The 23107-nt window shown below is 54.4% G+C and overlaps 1 protein-coding gene and 1 long non-coding RNA gene across 2 annotated transcripts; both read left to right on the top strand.

Annotated features, from left to right (window-relative positions):
* The first annotated feature begins 402 nt into the window (after positions 1–402).
* Positions 403–9441, top strand: LOC135977376 (uncharacterized). The gene is made up of 3 exons (XR_010594848.1): positions 403–1091; positions 8038–8142; positions 9208–9441. It is a non-coding gene; the product is annotated as an uncharacterized LOC135977376 (long non-coding RNA).
* A 677-nt stretch (positions 9442–10118) lies between these two features.
* Positions 10119–14438, top strand: LOC135977330 (mucin-1-like). The gene is made up of 4 exons (XM_065577656.1): positions 10119–10282; positions 10540–10710; positions 11488–11566; positions 12246–14438. Exons 1-4 carry the CDS (start codon positions 10123–10125, stop codon positions 13135–13137), a joined length of 1302 nt encoding a protein of 433 aa, XP_065433728.1. The 5' UTR covers positions 10119–10122; the 3' UTR covers positions 13138–14438.
* Positions 14439–23107: the final 8669 nt, after the last annotated feature.

The raw sequence follows: 23107 nt of genomic DNA, 5'->3' as shown, positions 1-23107 counted from the left end.
GGCTGTCCCCACTTGTCCTGTAACCCCAAGTGTCTTCACATGCTCTGCCTGGTCAGCCAGACAAATAGACAGGCCTTTGTCTGAGGCATCCTGGGTTTATGCACTGCTTGCCAAACACATTTTAAGAACATAACTCTAGCCCATATCCATCATTTCTTTGTACACACCCCACACATTCATCATGCATGAATATTAACGATCAGGGAGCATAGTGGGGTGAACACCCGCTCCAGCCCTGAAGGGGTTGGAAAAGCCCTGCAGAGGGCTGGGGTTATGAAAGGGAGCAAAACCCTGGCTTATTGGGGGAAGTGGCTGCAGCTGGGGCCACGCCCCAAACCAAGCCACTGGGAACTTATAAGAAGGCCAGGGAAGCCAAAAGCAGCAGTCTCTCTCTGACTGGAGAGGGAGACAGGCCTGGCTGCTTGTGAACTCACCCAGGGAACCTAGAGTGAGGCAGGGCTGGGGAAAGGCCTTAGGAGCTGGGAAGCCCTAGGCCAGCAACTCCCTGGGCTGCAGGGCCTAGTTCTAGGCTCACCTAGGTATTGGGCTTTCAGAGGGGGCAGCATGAGGGTGGGTAAAGGCAGCCAGTCTAAACCCAACCTTGCCAGTGATGAGTAGGTTGATACTGCAGTCTGCCCCAGGGTGTGTGGCTAGATGACTGGCAGTAGCCTTATAGTGAGGTGGGAATAGTGGGTGGGGGTTCCCTGGGGAGGGGAGACCCTAAGACTGAAGGGTTACTGCCAGGGGGCAGCACCCCAGGTAAAAGGGCACTGGGGTCCTGGGAGGGACATGGGGCCAGAGGACAGGTGGATCACCAGCCTGCAGGGGGTGCTCTGGAGCTGGAATGAGCTAATTCCTGGAAATCACCAGCAGGAGGTGCCACAGGGGTGAGTCCGTTCCTCTGCAGGGAGTTTTGTTTTCCAGTTGATATCTTACACGGCTCCTGTTAGCTACAGATTATGACAACAGCGTGTTAGTTGTAGTGATTGTGTCAGGCCTGACAAGAGCTCACGAATAGTGAACCACCAATGGTCCTCCGGGTCCCGCTGTGCCCAGCAGACAGGCTGCACTCGGACCTCTCACACGCCGGGGTAAGTCAGGAGTTGCTGCAAGCCAAGGCCTTACACCCATGTAAAGGCAAGTTAAATGAGACCACAAGCAGCCCCCCCCACACCCAGGAGAAACCAAGCATGTTCCCCAACCCCCCAGGAGACATCCTGAGAAATGAGACTGGCTTTGGGCTGTGCTCTGAAAGGTAACAGACTCCGGCTTTGCTGGGCCACCTTCCAGAACCCCGGCGAACGCTCAGTCCGCAGCCCCTCGGGCCTCTTTGTGGAGCAGCTGAGCCGAACTCAACACTCCCAGCAGCACGTAGGAGGAGAAGGCATCTGCCTGTTAGACAGGACCCAACGCATAGAAGGTTTTGTGAGCAGATAACTCCTGGGCAGGTACCCTGGGCACTGGTGCACCTCGGTCCCTCCTATTAACTGCCTGTGGCACACAAGAGTTTAGTCTCCTCAGGGCTGTGAGACTTTAGTTTAATCCAGTGGTTCTCAACCTATTTACCATTGTGGGCAACCCACGATGTGTTATGTGGGCTGATTCCAATACTACCTGTATGACCCTGAGGATGTCACATGGGCCACAGCTGTGTGCTGAGTGGGCCGCAAGTGGCCCACAGGCTGCAGGTTGAGAACCACTGTCTAATCCAACTAGGGTGAGCAGACAGCAAATGTGAAAAATCGGGATGGGGGTGGGGGGGTAATAGGAGCCTATATAAGAAAAATACCCAAAAATTGGGACTGTCCCAATAAAATCCGGACATCTGGTCACCCTAAATCCAACACTGGGATACAGGGTGAGCTTTAGTGGCCTGGGATAGATGGATCCAACTAAATGAGCTGGTGCCCCCTTCTGGCCTGAAACTCTCTGACCTTGACTTGCACCCAGGAGAGAATCAATCATAGAAGATCAGGGTTGGAAGGGACCTCAGGAGGTCATCTAGTCCAACCCCCTGCTCAAAGCAGGACCAACCCCAACTAAATCATCCCAGCCAGGGCTTTGTCAAGCCTGACCTTAAAAACCTTTAAGGAAGGAGATTCCACCACCTCCCTAGGGAACCCATTCCAGTGCTTTACCACCCTCCTAGTGAAATAGTGTTTCCTAATATCCAACCTAAACCTCCCCCACTGCAACTTGAGACCATTGCTCCTTGTTCTGTCATCTGCCACCACTGAGAACAGTCTAGATCCATCCTCTTTGGAACCCCCTTTCAGGTAGTTGAAAGCAGCTATCAAATCCCCCTCATTCTTCTCTTCTGCAGACTAAACAATCCCAGTTCCCTCAGCCTCTCCTCATAACTCATGTGCTCCAGCCCCCTAATCATTTTTGTTGCCCTCACAGAACTAGAGGCTGGTGCAGGAGCACTCAGCTCTGGCTTCCGAGGGGCCTCTCAGGGGACTCCCACCCCCCTACACACACATGTACACTACACTTCAGTGGCCTGGAGACATGGTGAGGGCTGCTAGGGAAAGGACGGTGCATTGGTTACAGGGTGCGAAAGACCTGGGTTAAAGTCCGGCCAGCTGCAGGATTTTAATTGCAACGTAGACACGCCCTTAGGGACTACTGCAATAAACATAATAATAGGGTGCCTCTGTCTCCAAAAAATCCTTGGAAATCCAGGCTGCCTGCATTCCAGCAGCAGAGGGAGGCAGAATCCACAGAGAAAGAAGAGGATCTTTCAATCCATTTATTCATGCAACTACAGTCGCCTCTTCAAGGCAAGCAAATGAATAACAAATGTTGTGTTGAGCAGAGAAAATGAATCTGTATACAGAGCGTTTTACTAGGGAGATGGCCCTCTCCGCTTCATACTTCAGGCTGAGATTTGCATTTAAAGCAGGAATCAACCTCTTTGTTATGTCTGAAGGATAAGCCAGCCTCTCCCCAGAGTTCCAGCCGTGTCCCGTGAATGCCCAATGTGTTTTCTGAGAATTCACAAGGAAAGCCATTCATTTAAAACGAGTTACATTTTTTAATTTTAACGCCCTGTGTCAGATCATAGGGGTTTTTTCTCCCAAATGATTTCTGTTCAGAAAGTGGAAACTTGAGTAGATCTAATGCAATGGGTATCGTAGAATCACAGGGATGTAGGGCTGCAAGGGACTTCTAGAGGTCAGTTAGTCCACCTGCCCACACTGAGGCAGGATTAAATATACCTAGGACATCACTGACAGGTGTTTGTCTCACCTCTTCTTAAAAACCTCCAATGGCAGGGATCCCACAATTTCCCTAGATAGCACGTTCCAGAGCTTTACTATCCTCCGAGTTAGAACGTTCCTCCTAATATCCAACCTGACTCTCCCTTGTTGCAAACTAAGATCTTGACCAAACTGGAGAAATGGTCTGAAATAAATAGGATGAAATTCGACAAAGGCAAAGTACTCTACTCTAATTAAGAAGGAACAATCAGTTGCACACATGGGAAATGACTGCCTAGGAAGGAGTACTGCAGAAAAGGATCGGTGGGTTATAGTGGACCACAAACTAAATAGGAGTCAACAATGCAATACTGTTACCAAAAAAACCAAACATCATTCTGGAATATGATTAATAGGAGTCTCCTAAGCAAGACACAAGCAGTAATTCTTCCATTCTACTCAGCACTAATAAGGCCTCAACTGGAGTACTGTGTCCAGTTCTGGGCACCTCATGTTGGGAAAGATATGGACATATTGGAGAAAGTACAGAGGAGGGTGGCAACAAAAATGCTTAACGGTCTAGAAAACATGACCTCTGAGGAAAGATTGAAAAAACTGGGTTTGTTTAGAAGAGAAGACTGAGCGGGGACAGGGTGACAATTTTTAAGAAGGTAAAAGGCCATTATAAAGAGGCAGGAGGTAGATTGTTCCCTTTATCCACTGAGGACAGGACAAGAAGTAATGGACTTAAGCTGCAGCAAGGGAGATTTAGCTTAGAAAAACTTCCTAATTGTAAGGGTAGTTAGGCGCTGGAACTAGAGAGGTCGTGGAACCTCCATCTTTGGAGGTTTTTAAGAGCAGGTTAGACAAACACCTGTCAGGGATGGTCTAGATAATACTTAGTCCTGCCTCAGTGCAAGGGACTGGACTAGATGTCCTACTGAGGTCACTGCCTGTCCCACATTCTAGGCTTCTACAATTAATTCTTGTTCTCCATGTCCAGTAGGGCAGGACAACTGATCACATTGTGAGACTGAATGGACAATTTCCCCCGTCACCCTTCGTAACGGAACCTTTCTCTGTAAGCAGAGGCTAAAGAATAATCTTTCTCTTACAGAGAAAATCAGGAAGATCTGCCCTGTTTCAAAATGATTTGCTGATTCCTCCTGGCCTTAAACTCTGTGACTCCTAAGTCACTGGGGCACTTTAGGAAATATTATTCATGGTGGGCTTTGGATTTTTTTTTTTAATTCTTTCAAAAATAAAATTTAAAAGATTTTCAGTGATGTCCTATTTCACAACTGAAAGGACCCAGACCATTTTGAAGTGTCAATAAAAAAACTTAAGCTAAAGAAAAAGGGTATTTTTGAAACAGGGAATTTTTAACTAATGTCTCTTGGTTTGTGGCAGAGCTGGGGTTTTACTCCAGGTCTCCCAAGTCCTCTGCTAGTCCCCTAACCATTGGGCTATCCTTCCTGACATCTGCCCCTCTCTTTTTCCAGCTCACTCTGCACATACATCTCACCTCTCGCCTCACCTGTTTCTCTGGGGCTCCCTCTATGGCCATGAGCTCCCCCAGGGAGTCAAGTTTCCATCCGTGGGAGTCTAAACGTGCCCCTCCTGTTTTCTAGGTGTTCCCTGGGCCTGTTCAGGTGGCCTGAGACCCCAGCTCCCACACTGTGCATCGACCTGCCCCTCGCTGTTTCTCTACGTGCCGACGACTCCCTAGGCAGCCTCCGCCTCCCCCCAGGGCTTCCACCGGCAGCTTGAGGTGTCCTGAGGGCCTCTCCTTGGGGCTATAATGTACCCCGGGGCCTCAGGCTCCCACCAGATGTGCCTAGCTCCTCTCTGTGTTCCTGTCCCCCTCCCTGGGAATGGCCCTCCCCATATCTTTGGACATCATTCTACCTGCATTTCACCCGCCAAGCCCCCGCGTGGGGATGGGGGCTGATCCTCAAAGAGAGGCAGGGATTGGGGCTGGTCCCCACAAGGAAATGGGAGGGCAATCCCCCTAGAGAGATGGGGGCTGAGGGGAACTGATCCCCACGGAGAGATGGGGGCTGGTCCCCACCAGGATACAGGTGGCTCAATCCCCACAGAGAGATGGAGGCTGGGGGACTGATCTCCATAGAGAGGTGGGGGCTGAGAGGCCCGAGGGCACCAGAGGCTGCAGTGACTCTGTGACATCACAAAGTGTGGGGGGGTCCCTCATCACCATGGTAACTGGGACGATGTACTCTGAGCAGCAGCACGGGGCGAGGGGCTGCGGGATGCTCTGTGCTCCCCAGTTCTGGCTGGGCCGCAGGGGCCCCTGGGTCACAGGGGCACTGGGGATCCTAGCTCTGATGCTTTGTCATTGCTCAGGTAATGTGCGGGATGGTTTTCCCTTTGAAGGGTTCACAGCACATTGGGGCCTCAGCCTGGCCAAGTGCCCTTGGAGAGGTGCCAGGCTGGGACCCCCTCAAGGCAGTGCCCAGTCAGAACTCAGCAATGTGCCCCTCTTTGCCCATCCCTGCAACATTACAGGACCCCCCGCTACCCTGGGACCCGGCAGAGCCCAGGGGAGGCGTGAGCGCTGCTGGGAATGGCACCAAGGAGGTGATGGCACCAAGGATCCAAACAGCTCAGCATGTGGGCATGCCCAGCTTGGAGATGGGACCCCCATTTGAGCCCCACCTGTGGGGTGGGCTGGAAGCCAGACCCCAGTCTGGGCAGCCCCTCATCCAGCGGGCCTGACATGGCAACCCCATCTGAGCACCCTTGTGGGAGGGGCTGAAATGCCCCCTCCCTCCCTGCTGGGCACCCCCTCGTGAGCTGGGTCTGAGCCTCAACCCCCACCCCTGTGATAGCTCTCCACTATTGCCCGTCTGATCCAGGTCATAACCGCCTTGGGACAGTGACTGCGCCTCTGTGCTGCACCCAGTGCATTCGGCCCAGGTTTTGTGAGCACCTACCCCAGACCGTGGCAAAGCCGACGCCCCATGAGGGGGCTTTGCTCTGCCGGCGTCCCTCCTCTTCTCTCCCCCTCCCCCCGAAGAGCCTGTTGCTGAGATGAGACTAGAACTGCCTGTGTCTCTCGGCTTCCTTCCTAGGCTACAGGGACTATTCTCCTGATGAGGGCGTCCTCCCAGGGAAAGGGACCAGAGGCACCGCAAAGAACGCCGGGGACGAGCCCAGGCAGCCAGCAGGGTTTGGTGCGGAAGGGCAAACCAGTAAGGGGAGTCGCTCTGCAAAGTTCCCCATCCCACAGCGGGTCCAGGGTTCCTGCCTGGGTCTGCTCCTGGCTGACACAGTGCAGGGTCTTTCCCTGTGGCCCAGGAAAGAGAAGCAGCCCCTGGCCTGGGGGGTTCCCCCACTCCTGCCCTGATGGGTGTGTCTCCCCTGCACCAGTCTGGGCCCAGGGATTGATCCTGGATGGACCCTGTCCTTTCCCCTCTCTGTCCCTGGGCTGCATCTCAGGCTTCCTTGGTCTCCCATGCTCTGGTCCTGCCCCTGTCACCCTGATGTACCTGCCCTGACCCCCCTTCTTCATGGGCTTAAATTGCAGCAAGGGAGGTTTAGGTTGGACATTAAGAAAAACTTCCTAACTGTCAGGGTGGTTAAGCACTGGAACAAGTTACCTATGGAAGTTGTGGAATCTCTGTCACTGGGGTTTTTTAAGAGCAGGTGACAAACACCTGTCAGGGATGGCCTAGTTATTATGTAGTCCTGCCATGAGTGCAGGAGACTGGACTAGATCAGTGGTTCTCAGCCAGGGGTACGTGTACCTCTGGGGGTACACAGGTCGTCCGGGGGTACATCAACTCATCTAGATATTTGCCTAGTTTTACAACAGGCTACATAAAAAGCACTAGTGAAGTCAGTACAGTAAAAGCTTTGTTATCCAGCATGTTGGGGGACTGGGGGGTGCCAGTTAGTCAAAAATTCTGATTAACTAAGAGTTACCCAAAATCCCTCCTTCCATTGTTGTGGGAGGGGGCAAGGGGTTGGGCCACGGAAGGGGGTGTGGGGCGTGTGCTCTGGGAGGGAGTTTGGGTGCAGGAGGGGGCTCAGGGCAGGGGATTGGGGCACAGGAGGGGTTTTCGGGGTGCCATATCCAGGTGGCACTCACCTCAGCTGGCTCCCCGCAAGCAGCGACATGTCCCTGTTGCTCCTAGGCAGAGGCATGGCCAGGCAGTTCTGCACGCTGTCTCCGCCCACAGGTGCCACCCCTGCAGCTCCCATTGGCCACAGTTCCCAGCCAATGGGAGCTGTGGAGCCAGCACTTGGAGTGGGGCGGGAGCAGCAGACAGAGCCCCCGTGGCTGTTCCTCCGCCTAGGAGCAGCAGGGACATGTCACCCCTTCTGGGGAGCCACGCAGAGCCAGGAGGGAGCCTGCCAGCCCTGCACCAACCGGACTATAAACTAGACTTTCAGTGAAAATCAGCAATGCCAGTTTATAGAGCCTTCTGTTGGTATAGTGCCAGATAACACAGCTTTTACTGTACATACTAAAATTTCCTACTGACAATGACTTGCTTATACTGTTTTATGTACTAGACCCTGAAATGTAAGTACAATATTAATATTGCAATTGATTTATTTCATAATTATATAGTAAAATGAGAGCCAGCAATTTGTCAGTACGAGCGTGCTATGACGCTTCTGTATTTTGATGTCTGATTTTGCAAGCAAGTCGTTTTCAAGCGAGGTGAAACTTTGGGAGCGCAGGACAAATCAGACCCCTGCAAGGGGTACAGTCGTCTGGAACGGTGGAGAACCACTGGACTAGATGATCTCTCGAGGTCCCTTCCAGTCCCACCTTTCTAGGATTCTCTCCCTCTCTCTGTCCTAGTCCCCATCTTCATCCACATGGATGCCACTGAATACTCCCTGCCCTGCAGCCCTAGGGAGATGCATGTGACGAACCCCACCTACCGATGGGCCCGGGACAGGAGAGGTGAGGCCCTTTCTCTTCCTGCCGCCCGGGGTTCGCAGTCAGGAGCGAGCAGCTGAGACGGCCAGAGAGAGGGAGGATGAAACATCCCCAGGGAAAAGGGCATGTGCCTGGGAGGCCGTGGGGCCATGTTCTCCAAAGAGCTCTGCCCACCTCTGGGCGTGTGATGAAGAGGAGCGGGGGGAAGGCACCGCAAGGTTTGCAGGGTTGAAATAGTTCAGAACAGGGTGATCCTCCCCCCCCCCATTCCTCTCAGGGAAGAGCAGGGCTGAGTAGTCTGTCGAGGGGGGGCCTGCTGGGCGTGCCCGGAGGGGGCTGGGACAGCTCAGGACACCGCTTTAGCTGTGAGTGTTTATACAGCGAGGGGCATGGCTCTGGCTATACCCTGGGAATACATGGTGGGGGGGCTGACAATCCCCTTTAATCCCCTCACACAGAAAGGGAAGGGCAGATATGCTTGAGGGGCCCAGAAAGAATAAAGCCAGTTCAGGGTCTGGGGGGCAGCTCAGCCTGGGGTGACCCCTTTCTGGGGCTCATCACCCCCCCTCTCTCCCTGGCGCTAGAGTCCCAGTTGCTGTCAGTGAGCGCCCAGGGAGCCCTCAGCTTCCGGCACTTTCAGGGTGGCAGCAGTGGGAATTATTCCTGCACCGTTTCCTACAAGGAGCAGAGACTCCCGAGGGCTCAAACGTTCCACTACACAGTCCTGGGTGAGACCTGCTTGCAGCTGGGCCCACAGAGGGGAGGGGCAAGGTGGGCCGTGGCGGGACTGAGCCCCATAGCAGAGGGGGGAAGGGTGGCCATAGAAGGCCCTTGTCAGCTCCATGAAGCGAAGGGGCAGGATCGGGTTTAGATCTCTCGGTGAGGGAAGAAGCTCCGGGGGAGGGGCAGGGTGGGCGCTGGGTCCCCCCGCACCCCAGCTCTATAGCATGGGGCTGGTGTCTGTCAGGGTGGGGAGGCTGTAGGAGACTCGGGGTCCTCCTGCAAACCCCAGGAGGACAGTGGGGAGCTTGTGGGACAGTCGTGTCTGGCTGGAGCCAGTGGTGACCCCGCGTTCTCTCCCTCTGGCAGCCTACCATGTGCGCGGTGGCCTGGAGGCCCTGCTCGTCTTCCGGAGCCGGCTCTGCCAGGAGGCGCTGAAGAGGAGGTTCCTGTGGTCTCTGCAGGAGGCCCTGGGCCGGGTGGCCTCTGCCCATCACTGCCAGCTTGTGCTCAGCAAGTCCTCCTGCTTCCCCACCCTGCAGGAGCCCTGGGATGAGTTCAATCTCCAGGTACAATTCCAAGGTAGAAACCCAGAAGGAACGGTGATGGCAGGGTCCTCGGGGAACCGCCCCTGGAAAGACGGAGGCAGGGCACAGGCCTGGGAACCAGGGCTCCTGAGTTCTATCCCCAGCACTGGAAGAGGGGTGGGTTAGAGCAGGGTGGGCTGGGAGCCAGGACTCCTGGGTTCTCTTTTCAGCTCTGGCAGCGAGTGGGATCTAGTGGTTAGACCAGAGGGTGCTGGGAGCCAGGACTCCTGGGTTCTAGCACCAGCTTCCTGAGCTCAGCAGTGTATTAATGCCCTGTATTACTGAGTTAGGAGGAGGTCATATGCCAGAGTCTGAGCTGCATCCGGCCATCTCTGTTCTCTAGTCTCCCCCTTTGGGCCTGAGTGGGATAAACTCTGCAACCCCCACAACCAGACAATGGTCATAAACTGTTACCGCGCGGCGGCCAGGAACAACCTGCTGCAGGTGAGTCGCTGGGGGCCGGGGGGATGATTGGGAGGGTGGAGGACACACACGCCATCCCCCACCTGGGCCCACCAGCACCTGAATGTTACAGTATCTCCAGATTGGGCTCCCCTCGCAACGTTAACCTGTCCTCTGTTGTGTCTTCCTCCTCTGCGTCTTCACTGTATTCCCCCCACCTGGGCCCTACTGTATTCCCCCAACCTGGGCCCTCCCCCTCACCATTTGCTCTGCTCCCACTCAGGCCAAGCTCGCCATGACCAGGTTCCTTGAGGAGCATGGGCCCTTCCCTATCACCGGGGACGGCGCTCCCCGCGCCATCTTCAACAACCGCTTCACCAGCTTCCTGAAGACAGAGCCCTGTGCGGGAGGCTATGGGCTGTCCCTGCAGCTGGAGATGTGTCCTGACTGCTGCAGTGAGCCCCGCAACCCCCTTCCCTCCCCCTTCACCCCTGGGGCTGCCCCTCTGTCCCCCCCTCCCCGAGACTGCCCCATGCCCTTGGCCCCTTTAGGAGCCTCAGGCAGTGTAATTCTGTACCTGCAGCGGCCAGGGCTGGCGGGCACGACCACTTTGAGCTCCTGGGACTCCAGGGCCCACCCCAGGTGTGACCCCGCCCCTGCCCCAGGTACCTGCCTGCTCTGAAATGCCCTTGTGCTTTCTCACTCCTGCCAGTCCTGTGCCAGCCAGGCACCTTCAGTGCGCCCGGGAGCAACGAATGTACCACCTGCCCTGTCGGCACCTTTAACCCGCTCTACGGCCGGACAGCGTGCAGCCGGTGCAAGGAGGGCCTGGTGACCAGGGCCACGGGCGCCACCTCCACAGGGGATTGTGTGGAGGAGAAAGGTGCGGACCGGTACCGTATCTGCATCCCGAGCTGCAGGGCGGATCCCAGGGCAGGCGCTGGGAGGGGAGAGAAGTAGGGTGCTCCTCCCAGGGCAGCGCTGCGAGCGGACCCCACCGTTCAGTGGGCAGATCCCACGTCCCTTGTCGGGGGCCCTGCCAGAGACCCCCTCCCTGTGTGTCCCATTCTGCACCCTCTGGGGTTCCCCTGGCGACAGACAACTCCTGTCTTCCCCCCACATTCTCAGGGCAGCTGATTTCCCCCATGGGATCAGAGAACCCCAGTCCCTTCCCTCTCGCTGTCACTGCCCCCTGGCCACGGCTGAGGCCTCTGCTCTTCCTTCACTCCCAGGAGCCCCCTTCCGGCCCTCTGGAGTCTCTCACTGCCGGTCAGGTGGCAGCTCTGACTCTGAGGTAGTGGCGGCCCTGGCCCCCGGCCCTCTCCGCCTGCCCTGTGCCCAGGAGGTCGAGGAGCCCGTGCTGGTGGCAGTCACCTCTTGGGTGTTTCTGGCTCATAGCAGGGAGAGTGCCGGGGGGTTCGGGCCCCACTCATGATGTTACCGTATCCCCCGCCTGCGCCGCCACCCCCCCCCCCAAGATATTTCTCACCACCCCACCTGGCGTTAATTATGTTACTGACATTGTTCATCCCCGGTCTGTAAAGCAGAACCCTGGCTTCCGCACTCAGGGCCTTCCCCCCCCCCCCCACCCCCCGTGTCGCCCACGCTTGGGCCCTCGGTGACACCCCCCCCAACGACGTCTCTCTGTCGCCCCTTTCAGTCCCCGTCCCGCTCAGGATCCCGGTCATGGTTCTCATCATCCTCTTGCCACCGATCGGCTGCTCCTGCCTCATTATCTTGTGAGTCTGCGCGGGCTCGGGCTCCTTCCCCCATCATGCCGTGTTGAATGGGAGAGGGGCTGTTTGGGTGCGGGGCCCTCAGCTCCACCCAGGGACCCATCTCCCTTTTGCACCAGGGGGCTGGCGAGTCTGGGTGCAGCTGAGTGTGCAAATGGAAGAGCCGGGGAGGGGATGCAGGGGGTCCATCCAAGGTAGGAGCACTGAGGGCCTGTGGGTGAGGAAATCTTTGGAGCTGCCTTGGGGGGGCATAAGACGCTAGGAAGAAGCTGCCGGGCCCTGAACCTTCACCCCCTCCCCAGCTACTCACCTGGAGCTGCCCTCGGCTGGCTGCCCCCTTCTGTCCACCCGCTGGCACCAACAGGGCTAGATCTGGGAGCACAGAAGAAGGAAGAGAGGGCTTGTCTCTCGCATGGGCAGCCCCTGGGGTCTTCCCTCCAGTCCCTTTCACTCCCCACCTCCTGCATGGCAAAGCTCGGGGTGTGCGGGTGAATTTGGGGCAGGGGGGAGGCTTGGTTCGGGGATCCTGGCCCAGCGTGTGAGTGCGGCGTAGGCGGGAGCTCTGGGACACGGGGGAGATGCACGTACAGGGGCTGGCCCCAGTTGGTGTGCGGCTGGTTCCTTGCATTAGCCCCCGTTTCCCCCACGTGGGTCTATGGGAGTCTCTCTCTCCTCTGCGCAGGGGCTGCTTCTGGTGCCATCGCTGCCGCCAGAAACGCAGAATGCCCCCGTGGGCCTTTGGAGGGACGGCGGTGACAGCAACTGCAGCACATGCGCCCGAAGCCCCCTATGCAACCAGCCCCCCCCATGCTGCTACAGCTGCCAGCGAGACCGTCCCACCGGCCATGAGTGCATCTGCAGGGGCTGGCCTGGAGGACACACCCAGAGGCCTGTACACTACTGGGGCCCCCTACACCGCGGCACCTGGCAGCAAGACCACCTCCCTGGCCAGCAGCCCCTCTGCAGGGGCTGGCAAGATCACCCCCAGAGGCCCCTATGCGGCTGCGGCCCCTGGTGCTGCAGCTTCCAGTGAGACAATTCCCCTGGGTGCCACTGCCTCTGCCTTGGCTGGCCTGCAGGACACACCCAGACCTACCTACAGTGCGGGGGCCCCCGGCACTGCGGCACCTGCCAGCAAGACCGTCTCCCTGGCCAGCAGCCCAGCTGCAGGTGTTGGCACACCCAGAGCTTCCTACACTGCTGGGGCCCCTGGTGCTGCAGCTTCCAGCGAGACCCTCCCCCTGGGTGCCAGTGCCTCTGCCTTGGCTGGCCTGCAGGACACACCCAGACCTACCTACGCTGCGGGGGCCCCCGGCACTGCAGCACCTGCCAGCAAGACCATCTCCCTGGCCAGCAGCCCGTCTGCAGGGGCTGTCAAGGGCACACGCAGAGCTTCCTACACTGCTGGGGCCCCTGGTGCTGCAGCTGCCAGTGGCTCCACTGGGGCCAGCGTGGAGGATCTCCCTCCTGCTCCCTCCCCTGCAGAGGAAGTCAGCAGTGGGGAGTTTGTTTTCCCCTCTCCTCCTGTCTTCTCTCCAGCCGGCTCCAATGGGAACATGCGGCGTCCCTCGTGATTTGCAGTCTCAATATATGTCTCTCCCAGCAACCGGAGCTCCTCGGGGTCTGTTTGAATAGCTGGTCCCTTCGCTGCTGAAGCGTCTGCGGGCGAAGCCTGGCAAAGCCAAGATGGGAGCTAAGCCCCGGGGGTAGCACAGGCTCCCTGCATGTGCAGATCCCGGCCATGGTGAAAGACGGCTCCCACCGCTTCCCCTCCAGATGGGACCCTCCTGTCTAGGTCCCGCCCCAAGTGACACAGCCAGGAGTGAGCTGGGCCTTTCGTTTGTGTTTCTCGAAAGGGCTTTGGGGGTGAGGTTAGAAACAGTGGCGACCAAAGGCTGGATCCGAATGGGGCTTGGGGGACTCCATGCAAGGTCTAACTGATCCCCGCCTGCGGGGAGGGGAAGGAATCGCTCCCTGGCCGTGTGAGCAGAGCCTTATACTGAAAAGTGTTCTCCAGTGGTGGGCTGAAGATACTCCAGCGTGCCGCAGCCTTACCATGGAAACACGTCTGTCACCCTACCCAGCCACCCGCCACGAAGGTTTGAGTTTTGAGCAGGGCTGTTCTTTGGGGTCAGGGGAGTGCATCTGGCAGGATCGATTTCCTGCCTGCTCCCGTGTCTCTGGGCCCTTGTAGACAGACACTTCCTATGGACAAGGCAAGCCCTCGGGCAGAGAACAGGGTGTCCCAAAGTTTGGGGTTTCTGCACTGATTGCTAGGTGGGGACTGGGGAAGGTGGTTGTGCTTAGTTTAGTACCTGACCTGCTCTCCTTTGGGCTTAGCCTTTGCCGCCACACTGACTCAAGTGATGTCAGAGCGGCTTCCCACCTTCAGAGCTTCCAAGAAGAAGAATTTCTGCTCGATTTGGAAGCAAATTCCTTGGCCCGCTTGCCTGAAGTTCTCAAAGGGACCAGGAGAGGGCAGCAGAGCAGCATAAGCGGCCAGGGCTTGGCCCAGTACAAAGTTTGCTCCCAACAAGTACAAGTTAGTCCCACGCCTAGGAAGGGAGAGAGAGACCCAGCCAACTTTTTATGTGGGGAAACTTCATGCTGGAGCAGAGACAGCCCCAGTCTGCCCATGGGCAGCTCCAGACCCAAAAGCAAGGCGGGGTTTGGTTCCTCTTGGGACAGAGAGAGCGAGTCCAGTTTCCAATCCAGCTCTCGCAGGGAGGGTGGTGGCTGCGGGGTGCCAAGGATGCAGGGTTCCCGCCGCAGGAGTTGTGGGCTGGGTTCTGTGTTTGCTGAGTTACGGGGGGAGTTGGCTTCGTCCGTCTCCTGCAGCTCCAGCAATGGGCAGACAAGGAAAAAGATGAGGACAGGGCATTAGTGGGAGAGGTATGGGAGTGTGGAGGTAGGGGTGTGAGTGGGTGAGGTGGGGTGTGATTGTGGGGGGGAGGGAGGACTGGATCTGAACCAGAGAGACCTCTGGCAATTGGACACATGCTCCCAAAGAACAGTGATTCCCATCCGCATCCCCCGACCTAAACAACATCCAAAGATCAAAATGCAGCTGACCTTTGAACACGCCCCATCACTACGTTGACCAGATGTCCCAATTTTATAGGGACAGTCCTGATTTTTAGGTCTTTTTCTTATATAGGCTCCTATTACCCTCCACCCCCATCCTGATTTTTCACATTTGCTGTCTGGTCACCCTACCCATCACCATGCTGTGCCACACCACTAATAGAAATTCAGCTACCAGGAAAGCCCCCTTCGTTCCTCTGTTCTGCCTCTCTGCAAGCCAAGGGCGCGTGGGGAGCTTAGAGGACTGCCTTCCAGAGCAGGATGGTGACTGTGAAAGCCAGACACCTGCTGAGGAGTCTCATTGTAACAGGTCCCACTGGTTCATTCCCCTGCCTTTGCTTTACCCGTGTGGTGTCCCAGGGCTCGGACACCCCGATGGAAGCAAAGGGAAGCCAGAGGGGCTCTCAGTCTCTGGCTTCCAGGCATTGTCTGGAATGAGTGACCGGGAGGGCATAGGAGACCCCCATGGTCAGAGATTGCTGGGATGGGAGGTTACAAAGGCTGGGAAAGGAGCAGGGACAGCCAGATTCAGTTCTGCTTCCCTCTCCCCAGACTCTGCAGCTTCCGAGCTCTGTGACCCTGAAGGTTGTGATGGGGATTTGCCAGGGGCAGCTGATGTGTGTTCGGGCTTCCATCATCTCCGTGGGCTGTCAGGGAACTGCTTGTCAGCGGAGTTAGCAGCAATGAAACAGGAATTGCCAGACCAGATCAGACAGTCCACCTAGCCCAGTGTCCTGTCTCTGACAGTAGCCAAGACCAGCTGCTGCAGAGGGAGGTGTGAGAACCCCACAGAATAATCTGGCCCCCATGTTAGATCTGATCCCTAATGGTTAGAGACTAGCTGAAGCCCTGAAGCATGAGGTTTATCCCTTACAAAATGTTATCGTTTTCATAACTCTGGATATTGACCTCAACGACATCCTGTGGCAGGGAGTTCCACAGTCTAATTATGCACTGAGGGGGGAAAGTATTTCCTTTGATCAGTTTGGACTTTGCCAGCTTTTAATTTCATCAAATGTCCCCTTGGTCTTGTGTTATGAGATAGGAGAACAGAAGCTACCCTCTACTTTCTCCATCCCCGTCGTTGTATGTTTTTATCCTGTCTCCTCTCGTTTGTCTCCTTTCTAAGGTAACAATCCCAATCTTTTCAATCTCTTCCTAGGGGAGTTTTTCCAGTCCCTTGATCATCCTCATCACCCTTCCCTGAACCCCTTCTGCTTCTGCAATATCGTGCTGGAGATGGGGTAACCAGTGCTTCACACAGCTGAGGCCATAGTATTGATTTCGATAAAGGCAGTAAAATATTCTCCATGTGATTCACAATCCCATCCCTTATGCATCATAATAGCTGTTTACTTTCCAGCTGTAGATTGCAAAGCACTTTACAAAGAAGGTCATTATCCCCATTTTATGGATGGGGAAACTGAGGCACATCGTGGGCCCGTGACTTGCACACGGTCACCCAACAAACCAGTGGCAGGTTGCCCATACCCTGCTTCCCGTGGTTCAGTGGGCAGGCACTGAGACTCAGTTTCCCCTTCCATAGACAGTGGGGGGGACCAGGGAAAGAACTCCATAAGAGATAATCCTTGGTGTTCCCGCACGATCGCATGGATTAACCGCATTCTCGGGGGGGGGGGGGAGGGAGAGATGTCAAAGGTTCAATTCACTTTCTGACTGCAGCTCTCCAAAAAACAAACTGCCGGAGATGCCAGCAGCCAGAGGCATCAGCCGCCCACTTTGCAGATCAGTTGATTTCATTTTTAAATGAGTGTAAATGGCCCCTCCACATCAGCCTGCATGTCTGACCGGGACGCAGCCCATCTCATAAGCTGGCTAGTGAATGAGGCAAGGGCAACGCACTTGGGTGGAGGTTGCATAATTAAACCGTTTCCTTGGCATGGGCTGGGCACGATCGGGCAGGAACAGCTGCTGGTTGGCGAGCTGCACACCCCAGACTGGAGGAAACCGCTTATACCTGACTAATCGTGAGACAAACACAATTAGCAGCGCCCAGGCGTGAGCAGTGGGCGGGGAGACACCCACCTACCCCGCTCACACCCAGCAGAGTGGGCTGTAGTTATTGGAGATGGGGGGGGGGGAGTGATTTCAGCACCTGGACCTTCTGGGGAAGGGGGCGAAACAATTCCTTTTACGCCAGGCTGTTGCAGCAGAACCATATTTAGCAGCCGGCTGCATTTCCTGGATCGCTAAGCTAGGCTCAGATCCGGCATAAATACTTACATGCGGTTAGAGGCACCTAAACTCAGGCTTAATTTTAAGCATACGAGCAGCCCCCTTGATTTCAATGGGATGACTCACTCGTTTAAGAGTTCGCACGTGTGTAACTGCTTTGCTGAATCGGGGCCTAAGTGAATGATGCCGAGCGGAGTGGATCTGTTGCAAGAGGGCAGCGGTGGGTTCACAGCTGTGCTATGTTAATGCTGCCACAGAGATGCCATGAGAGAGACGAGGTGGGTGAGGTAATATCTTGTAGTGGGCCGGCTGCCCCACTCCAGGAGAGCCGGGGTTAAAAGCAGCCCTTGGAGAGGGCTGTGGCGGGGACCCAATTAGAAAAGGGATTAAGAGCAGCTGAGGGAGGCTGGCGAGGTAGTTGGCCCCAGGTGTGGCTGGCTCAATCTAGCACAGCTGGCCCAGAAAAGGGGCTGCGAGGCAGGAGACAGGGAGTCTCACTCAGGCCTTGGCGTGGGAAGGACCAGGCTGCCTGGGAGCACAGGATACCTGAAACAGAGCAGCGCTGGGGAGCTCTGGCCTGGCGAGTCCCCGGGCTGGGACCTTGCTGAAGGCCAAAGGAGATATTGGGGCTGCAGGGAGACAGCGGGGCCAGGAAAGGCAGCAGGTCCAATCCCCTTGCCAATGATAAGTGGCCATTCCAGACTGCAGTTTGCCCCAGTGAGAGGGGGCTAGATGACGACTGCAGTAGCCACTGAGGCAAGGTGGGTATAGGGGATTGGGGTTCCCCTGGGAGGGGAGACCCAGAGTGTGGGGGTGCTGCGGTGGGCAGAACCCCAAAGGAAAGGGGCATCGAGGTCAGGGAGGGACATGAGGCCTGAGGCAGGCAAGACACCGGCCAGCAGTGGGCGCGCCGTGGCTGGAATTGAGCTAATTCCCGGATGACCAGCAGGAGGCGCTGTGGCGGTGAGTGCCCGACTTGCTCCATATCTGTTGTTGGACCCACTTCTGCTGGGGAGAGACACGCTTCCAAGCCACACAGAGCTCTTCTTCAGAGCATCACAGCTAAGTACAAGATCAAACAGATGGTTTAGCATGAGTAGATAGCACATATTCTAAGGGACCATTCAAGGTGAAGTGGCCCATTAACACCCCTGTAGTCACAGGACACAAAGAGGGTCAGTGGGTAACAGATTGTTGTAATAAGCCACAAATCCAGTGTCTTTATTAAAACCATGATTTTTAGTGTCTAGCAAAGTTATGAATTTAAGCTCCCAGGCTCAGCTTTCGAAAGTGTCGTGCAGGTTTCTTTTGAGATGAGGTCAGCTGTAGAGTGATCACTTTATGAAAAGTTTCAGAGCAGTAGCTGTGTTAGTCTGTCTCAGCAAAAACAACAAGGAGGCCTTGTGGCACCTTAGAGACTAACAAATGTATTTGGGCATGAGCTTTCGTGGGCTAAACCCCACTTCATTGGATGCATGCAGTGGAAAATACAGTAGGAAGATAGATAGATAGATATAACAGTACATGAAAAGTCGGGAGTTGCCTTCCCAAGTGCTAATGACAATTCAATTAAAGTTGGCTATTATCAACAGGACGAAAAATCACGTTTGTAGTGGTAATCACGGTGGCTTATTTCAAACTGTAGGGGAAAATTAGCATGGGGAAATTAGTTTTTATAGTGACCCATCCACTCCCAGTCTTTATTCAGGCCTAATTTGATGGTGTCCAGTTTGCAAATTAATTCCAGTTCTGCAATTTCTCATTGAAGTCTGTTTTTGAAGTTTTTTTGTTGAAGAATTGCCCCTTTTACATCTGTTATTGAGTGTCCAGGGAGGTTGAAGTGTTCTCCGACTAGTTTTTGATTGTTATAATTCTTGACGTCTGATTTGTGTCCCCCCAGGTGATAGGGTGTTTGTGTGTTTTATCATTTTCCCGGGTGAGCTCATTTGAGAGTTTAGGGTTTGTCTGGTTGTTATGAGGCATTCAGTGCACTGGATGAGGTACAGCGATGCATCGACAGGCGAAGGGAAATGTCTCCCATATGGTATTGTAACACTGAGCTAGGGCTGACTGGAGCTGGGTCTAGGAATATCACTTTATGTGCAAACTCCCCCTGGCCAGCCCACGCAGCTCTGCCATATTTTGACCTGATCACATCTTTTATTAAGCCAGTCCAGCCTGCCTGGGGTATAATTAACAAAAGATTCTAAAGGCTTGTCCACACGGTGCCACGGTCAAGGCTAGGGGAGTGTGACTGGTAGAATGATAGCTCAGTGGTTTGAGCATTGGCCTGCTAAACCCAGGGTTGTGAGTTCAATCCTTGAGGGGGCCATTTAGGGAACTGGGGCAAAAATCTGTCTGGGGCTTGGCCCTGCTTTGAGCAGCGCGTTGGACCAGATAACCTCCTGAGGTCCCTTCCAACCCTGATATTCTATGAATGCTCAAACATGTCCCACTCTACATGCCCTGCGTAGATCTTACTAGTGAAGACTAAAAGGTACCTAGCGCACACTGATGGAATCCTGTTTGAAGTGGGTTTACATCAGCATGAAATTGAAACCAATAAATAGAACTGGTCAAGAATTTTTCAGCAAAAATGTTTTTTCATTGAAAAATGCTAATCTATCCAAAGTGAAACTTCTCAGGAAAGGGACCATTTCAATACATTTCTCACCTTGAAAAACCTTTGGACAAAAGTTGTCCCATTTTCACATTTTTGACATGAAAAATGTTGGTTTTCCAGTTCAAAGTGACTTTATCTTTTGAAATTTAAACATATTATAGTACAGCTTTTTAAAAAAAAAACTAAAAGCGGTCAAAATCAATGAACTGGGTTTTTTTTTCAGATTTTCAGTTCACCTAACATGTCAAAATTTTAACTTTTCATCTGATTCAGGCTGGGGGAAAAAATTCCAAAATCTCAAGATTTTTCATGGGATGGGAAAACCATCTCTAGTTTTAAACCAATATAAGCGCGTCCACACAAGAGTCTGCACCAGTTCGACTAAACCAGTTTCACTGAAATGGTTTCATGAACCCCTTGCAGGTTAGTGAGTAGAAAAAGCCTAACGTTGCTTCCTTACTTGTTGGAGCAACATTGACCTAAGCCAGGGCTAAATCAATTTAAAAGCGTCCACACAGGAATTGGATTAAAACTATTTTAATTTTTTTTTCAAATGGGGCAACTTTTGTGTGATGACAGAGGCCTTTGTCAGCAGCCATGGGCTTGTGGGCTCAAGAAGCAATCAGTCACAGGTGGTATAGATGGCATTCTCTCTCCCCCTCTCCTAGTGTCTGGTCCCCATCAGCCATTCAGCTTCTCTGGGAAGCTCTTGGCCAACAGCCCCTCCCAGGGTGGGGTTGAGCATTTCTGGCTGGTGCTGGGAAGGCTGGTCCACAACCTGTTTCCCATCAGGCACTGAATGGAGCAGATCCCTTGGGAGCAGGGCTGGAATGGGATGGGGCAGGGCAGAGTTTGCTCTGCTGTGGAGGCTGCCCTCTCCAGGGCCCGCAATCCAGCATCTTTGACCAGTCCAAAATTCATGACATTTTGTGGGCAGCTGTGCAAGCAAATGGGCACTCGTGAGAGCACCTGGGCACCGGGGCAGGCCCCTCCAAGCACACAGACACCCGTGTGAACACATTTACGGGACGGAGCCAGGAGCTGGATCTCCCTCCCCAAGCAAAGGGCCCATTGGTTCTTGTTCTACCCAAAATGCATTGCTCCTCCACCACAGCAGCCTACATCAAGCCATGCCATTACAAACTGCTGCAGGCCACCGAGCTGGTGTCGATGGGCCACGTACCGTTCACCTCAGTGGAGCGAACCCCCATCTACACCAGAGCACGGAGGAACTGGCTCTGTGTCATCATGGGCAGTTACCGTCAGCTTTGCTCGTCAAAATAGACCCCAGCCTTGTGCAGAGGTGGCGAGTTATATGGGCCCATGGTGCCCAAGAACGTGGGCCCGGCTCCACCAACGTTTTGGCTTCTATTTTCAGAGCCATCCCATCCATAGGATGGACTGGGGCAACCGCCCCAGGACCCACACTTTGAGGGGGGGCTCCGCACTTCAGGGGGACGTGGGATCCAGATAGGGTGAACAGATGGCAAATGTGAAAAATCGGGACAGGCGGTGGGGGGGGGGTAATCAGTGCCTATAGAAGAAAAAGTCCCAAATATCGGGACTGTCCCTATAAAATCGGGACATCTGGTCACCCTAGGCCCAGGGCAACCTGGGAGTCTAGCAGGGGGGCCTGGTGTTGGCAGCAGCGGGTGACCCAGACCCAGCCCATCCCCCTCCGACCCACCTCTTCCCACCCCTGCTCTGGCCCCACTCCAGCCCTTCCCCCAAACCCCCACCCCACCTCTTCCCGGCCCTGGCCTTGTGGTTCCCTGGAATGATGAGGTCTCCTTTTGGGCCGGCTGTTGGCCTTACAGGCCACATTCTGCTCTCGCTTAGACCAGTGTGAATCTGAGTCACTCCGGTTTGTCTGGAATTACATCAGCGTACTGGTGCAGGATCTGGCCCCATGGCACTTGCAATGCCATACACTTATAGCTAAGGGGTCTTATTCCTCTGACACTAGTGGAGGAGAAGGTGTCGAATGGCAGCAGACCGGCTTTGTAGCACTTCACCCTGGCGCAACACACAACACAAGGGGCTGAGCCGAAAGGTGAACCGTGCCAGGCTGACGCTGAATGTCCATTAAGCTGTTCTCGGCGAGCTGAGACGTGAGAGAGAAGCAGGAGGGGTTGGTGGGGGGGATAAAATCGTCTCATTTAAGAAAAAAAATAACTAAGCGACTACCCGAGTGTCAAACTAATGTGAGCAGCAAAAGACGCAGCGGGCTTCTCTCGCAGCACAGCTGGTGCTCAGCGAAGCAAAGTGGCTAAGCCTCACAGAGCCCTCGTTAAAGATGATTCATAAACTGCTTTTAAGCCGACTCAATAAAGGAAGCCCACGGAGGTTTGGGGGACAGTTTTGCCTGCAGCCGTCCAGAGAGGAAGGCTACTCCGGTGGTTACGGCACTCGCTTAGGAGATGTGGGCTCAGTTCCTGGCTCTGCGGCAGATTGGGTAGGTCACTCAGGCACTCTGGGCCTCGGTTTTCCCATCTGTAAAATGGGGCTGGTAGTGCTGCCCTGCCTCACAGGAGGGGTCATGAGGCTAAATTAATAAGAGATTGTGAGGGGAGCAGGTATTCTGGGAATGGAGGGGGGGTGTAAGTACCTGACACAGATGGTGGGGCGCCTCCCCAGGCCTGCAGCCCACCAATCTCTACCCTAGTGGCTCAGCTCTAAACCCACATCCCCAGTTCATGTGAGTCAACGTAGCTCCATAGAGACCACTGATGCTTTGCCCATTTCCACCAGCTAAGGATGTGGCCCCAGGTGCCATGTGGCATTGAACACTTGTGGCATTGTGCAGCTCAGCGGTGCAAACTACCAACGGGTCCCCCAATGCGGGATTTCAGCTTTCCCCATATTGACTGGGTACGTGTCACCTCAGGACGGGATGGAGAAATAAAGTTTCTTGCCATCTTAAATGACTGTTTCTTGGAGCAGCTAGTCCTAGACCCACCAGAGGAGAGGCAATGCTAGATTTAGTCCTAAATGGAGTACAGGATCTGGTCCAAGCGGTGACTATAGCTGGACCGCTTGGTAATGGTGACCACAATATAATTAAATTTAACATCCCTGTGGCAGGGAAAACACCACAGCGGCTGCAGCATTTAATTTCAGAAAGGGGAACTACACAAAAATGTGGAAGTTAGTTAAACAGAAATTAAAAGGTACAGCGCACAAAGGGAAATTCCTGCAAGCTGCATGGAAACATTTTAAAGACACCTTAATAGAGGCTCAACTTAAATGTATCCCCCATATTAAAAAACCTAGTAAGAGAACCAAAAAAGAGCCACCGTGGCTAAACATCAAAGTAAAAGAAGCAGTGAGAGGCAAAAGGGCATCTTTAAAAAGTGGAAGTTAAATCCTAGTGAGGAAAATAGAAAGGAGCGTAAACTCTGGCAAATGAAGTGTAAAAATATAATTAGAAAGGCCAAAAAAAATTGTGAAGAACAGCTAGCCAAAGACTCCAAAAGTAATAGCAAAAAAAAAAATTAAGTACCAGTGCGGCCACATTGCAGAGAAACTAAATGAATTATTTGCATCGGTCTTCATGGCTGAGGATGTGAGGAAGATTCCCAAACCCATTCTTTTTAGGTGACAAATCTGAGGAACTGCTCCATATTGAGGTTTCATTAGAG

This window comes from Chrysemys picta, chromosome 24, assembly GCF_011386835.1.
Source record: "Chrysemys picta bellii isolate R12L10 chromosome 24, ASM1138683v2, whole genome shotgun sequence".
NCBI lineage: Eukaryota > Metazoa > Chordata > Testudines > Emydidae > Chrysemys > Chrysemys picta.
Note: the sequence above shows the minus strand (reverse complement) of the source record. Positions and strands in the feature narration are given on the sequence as shown.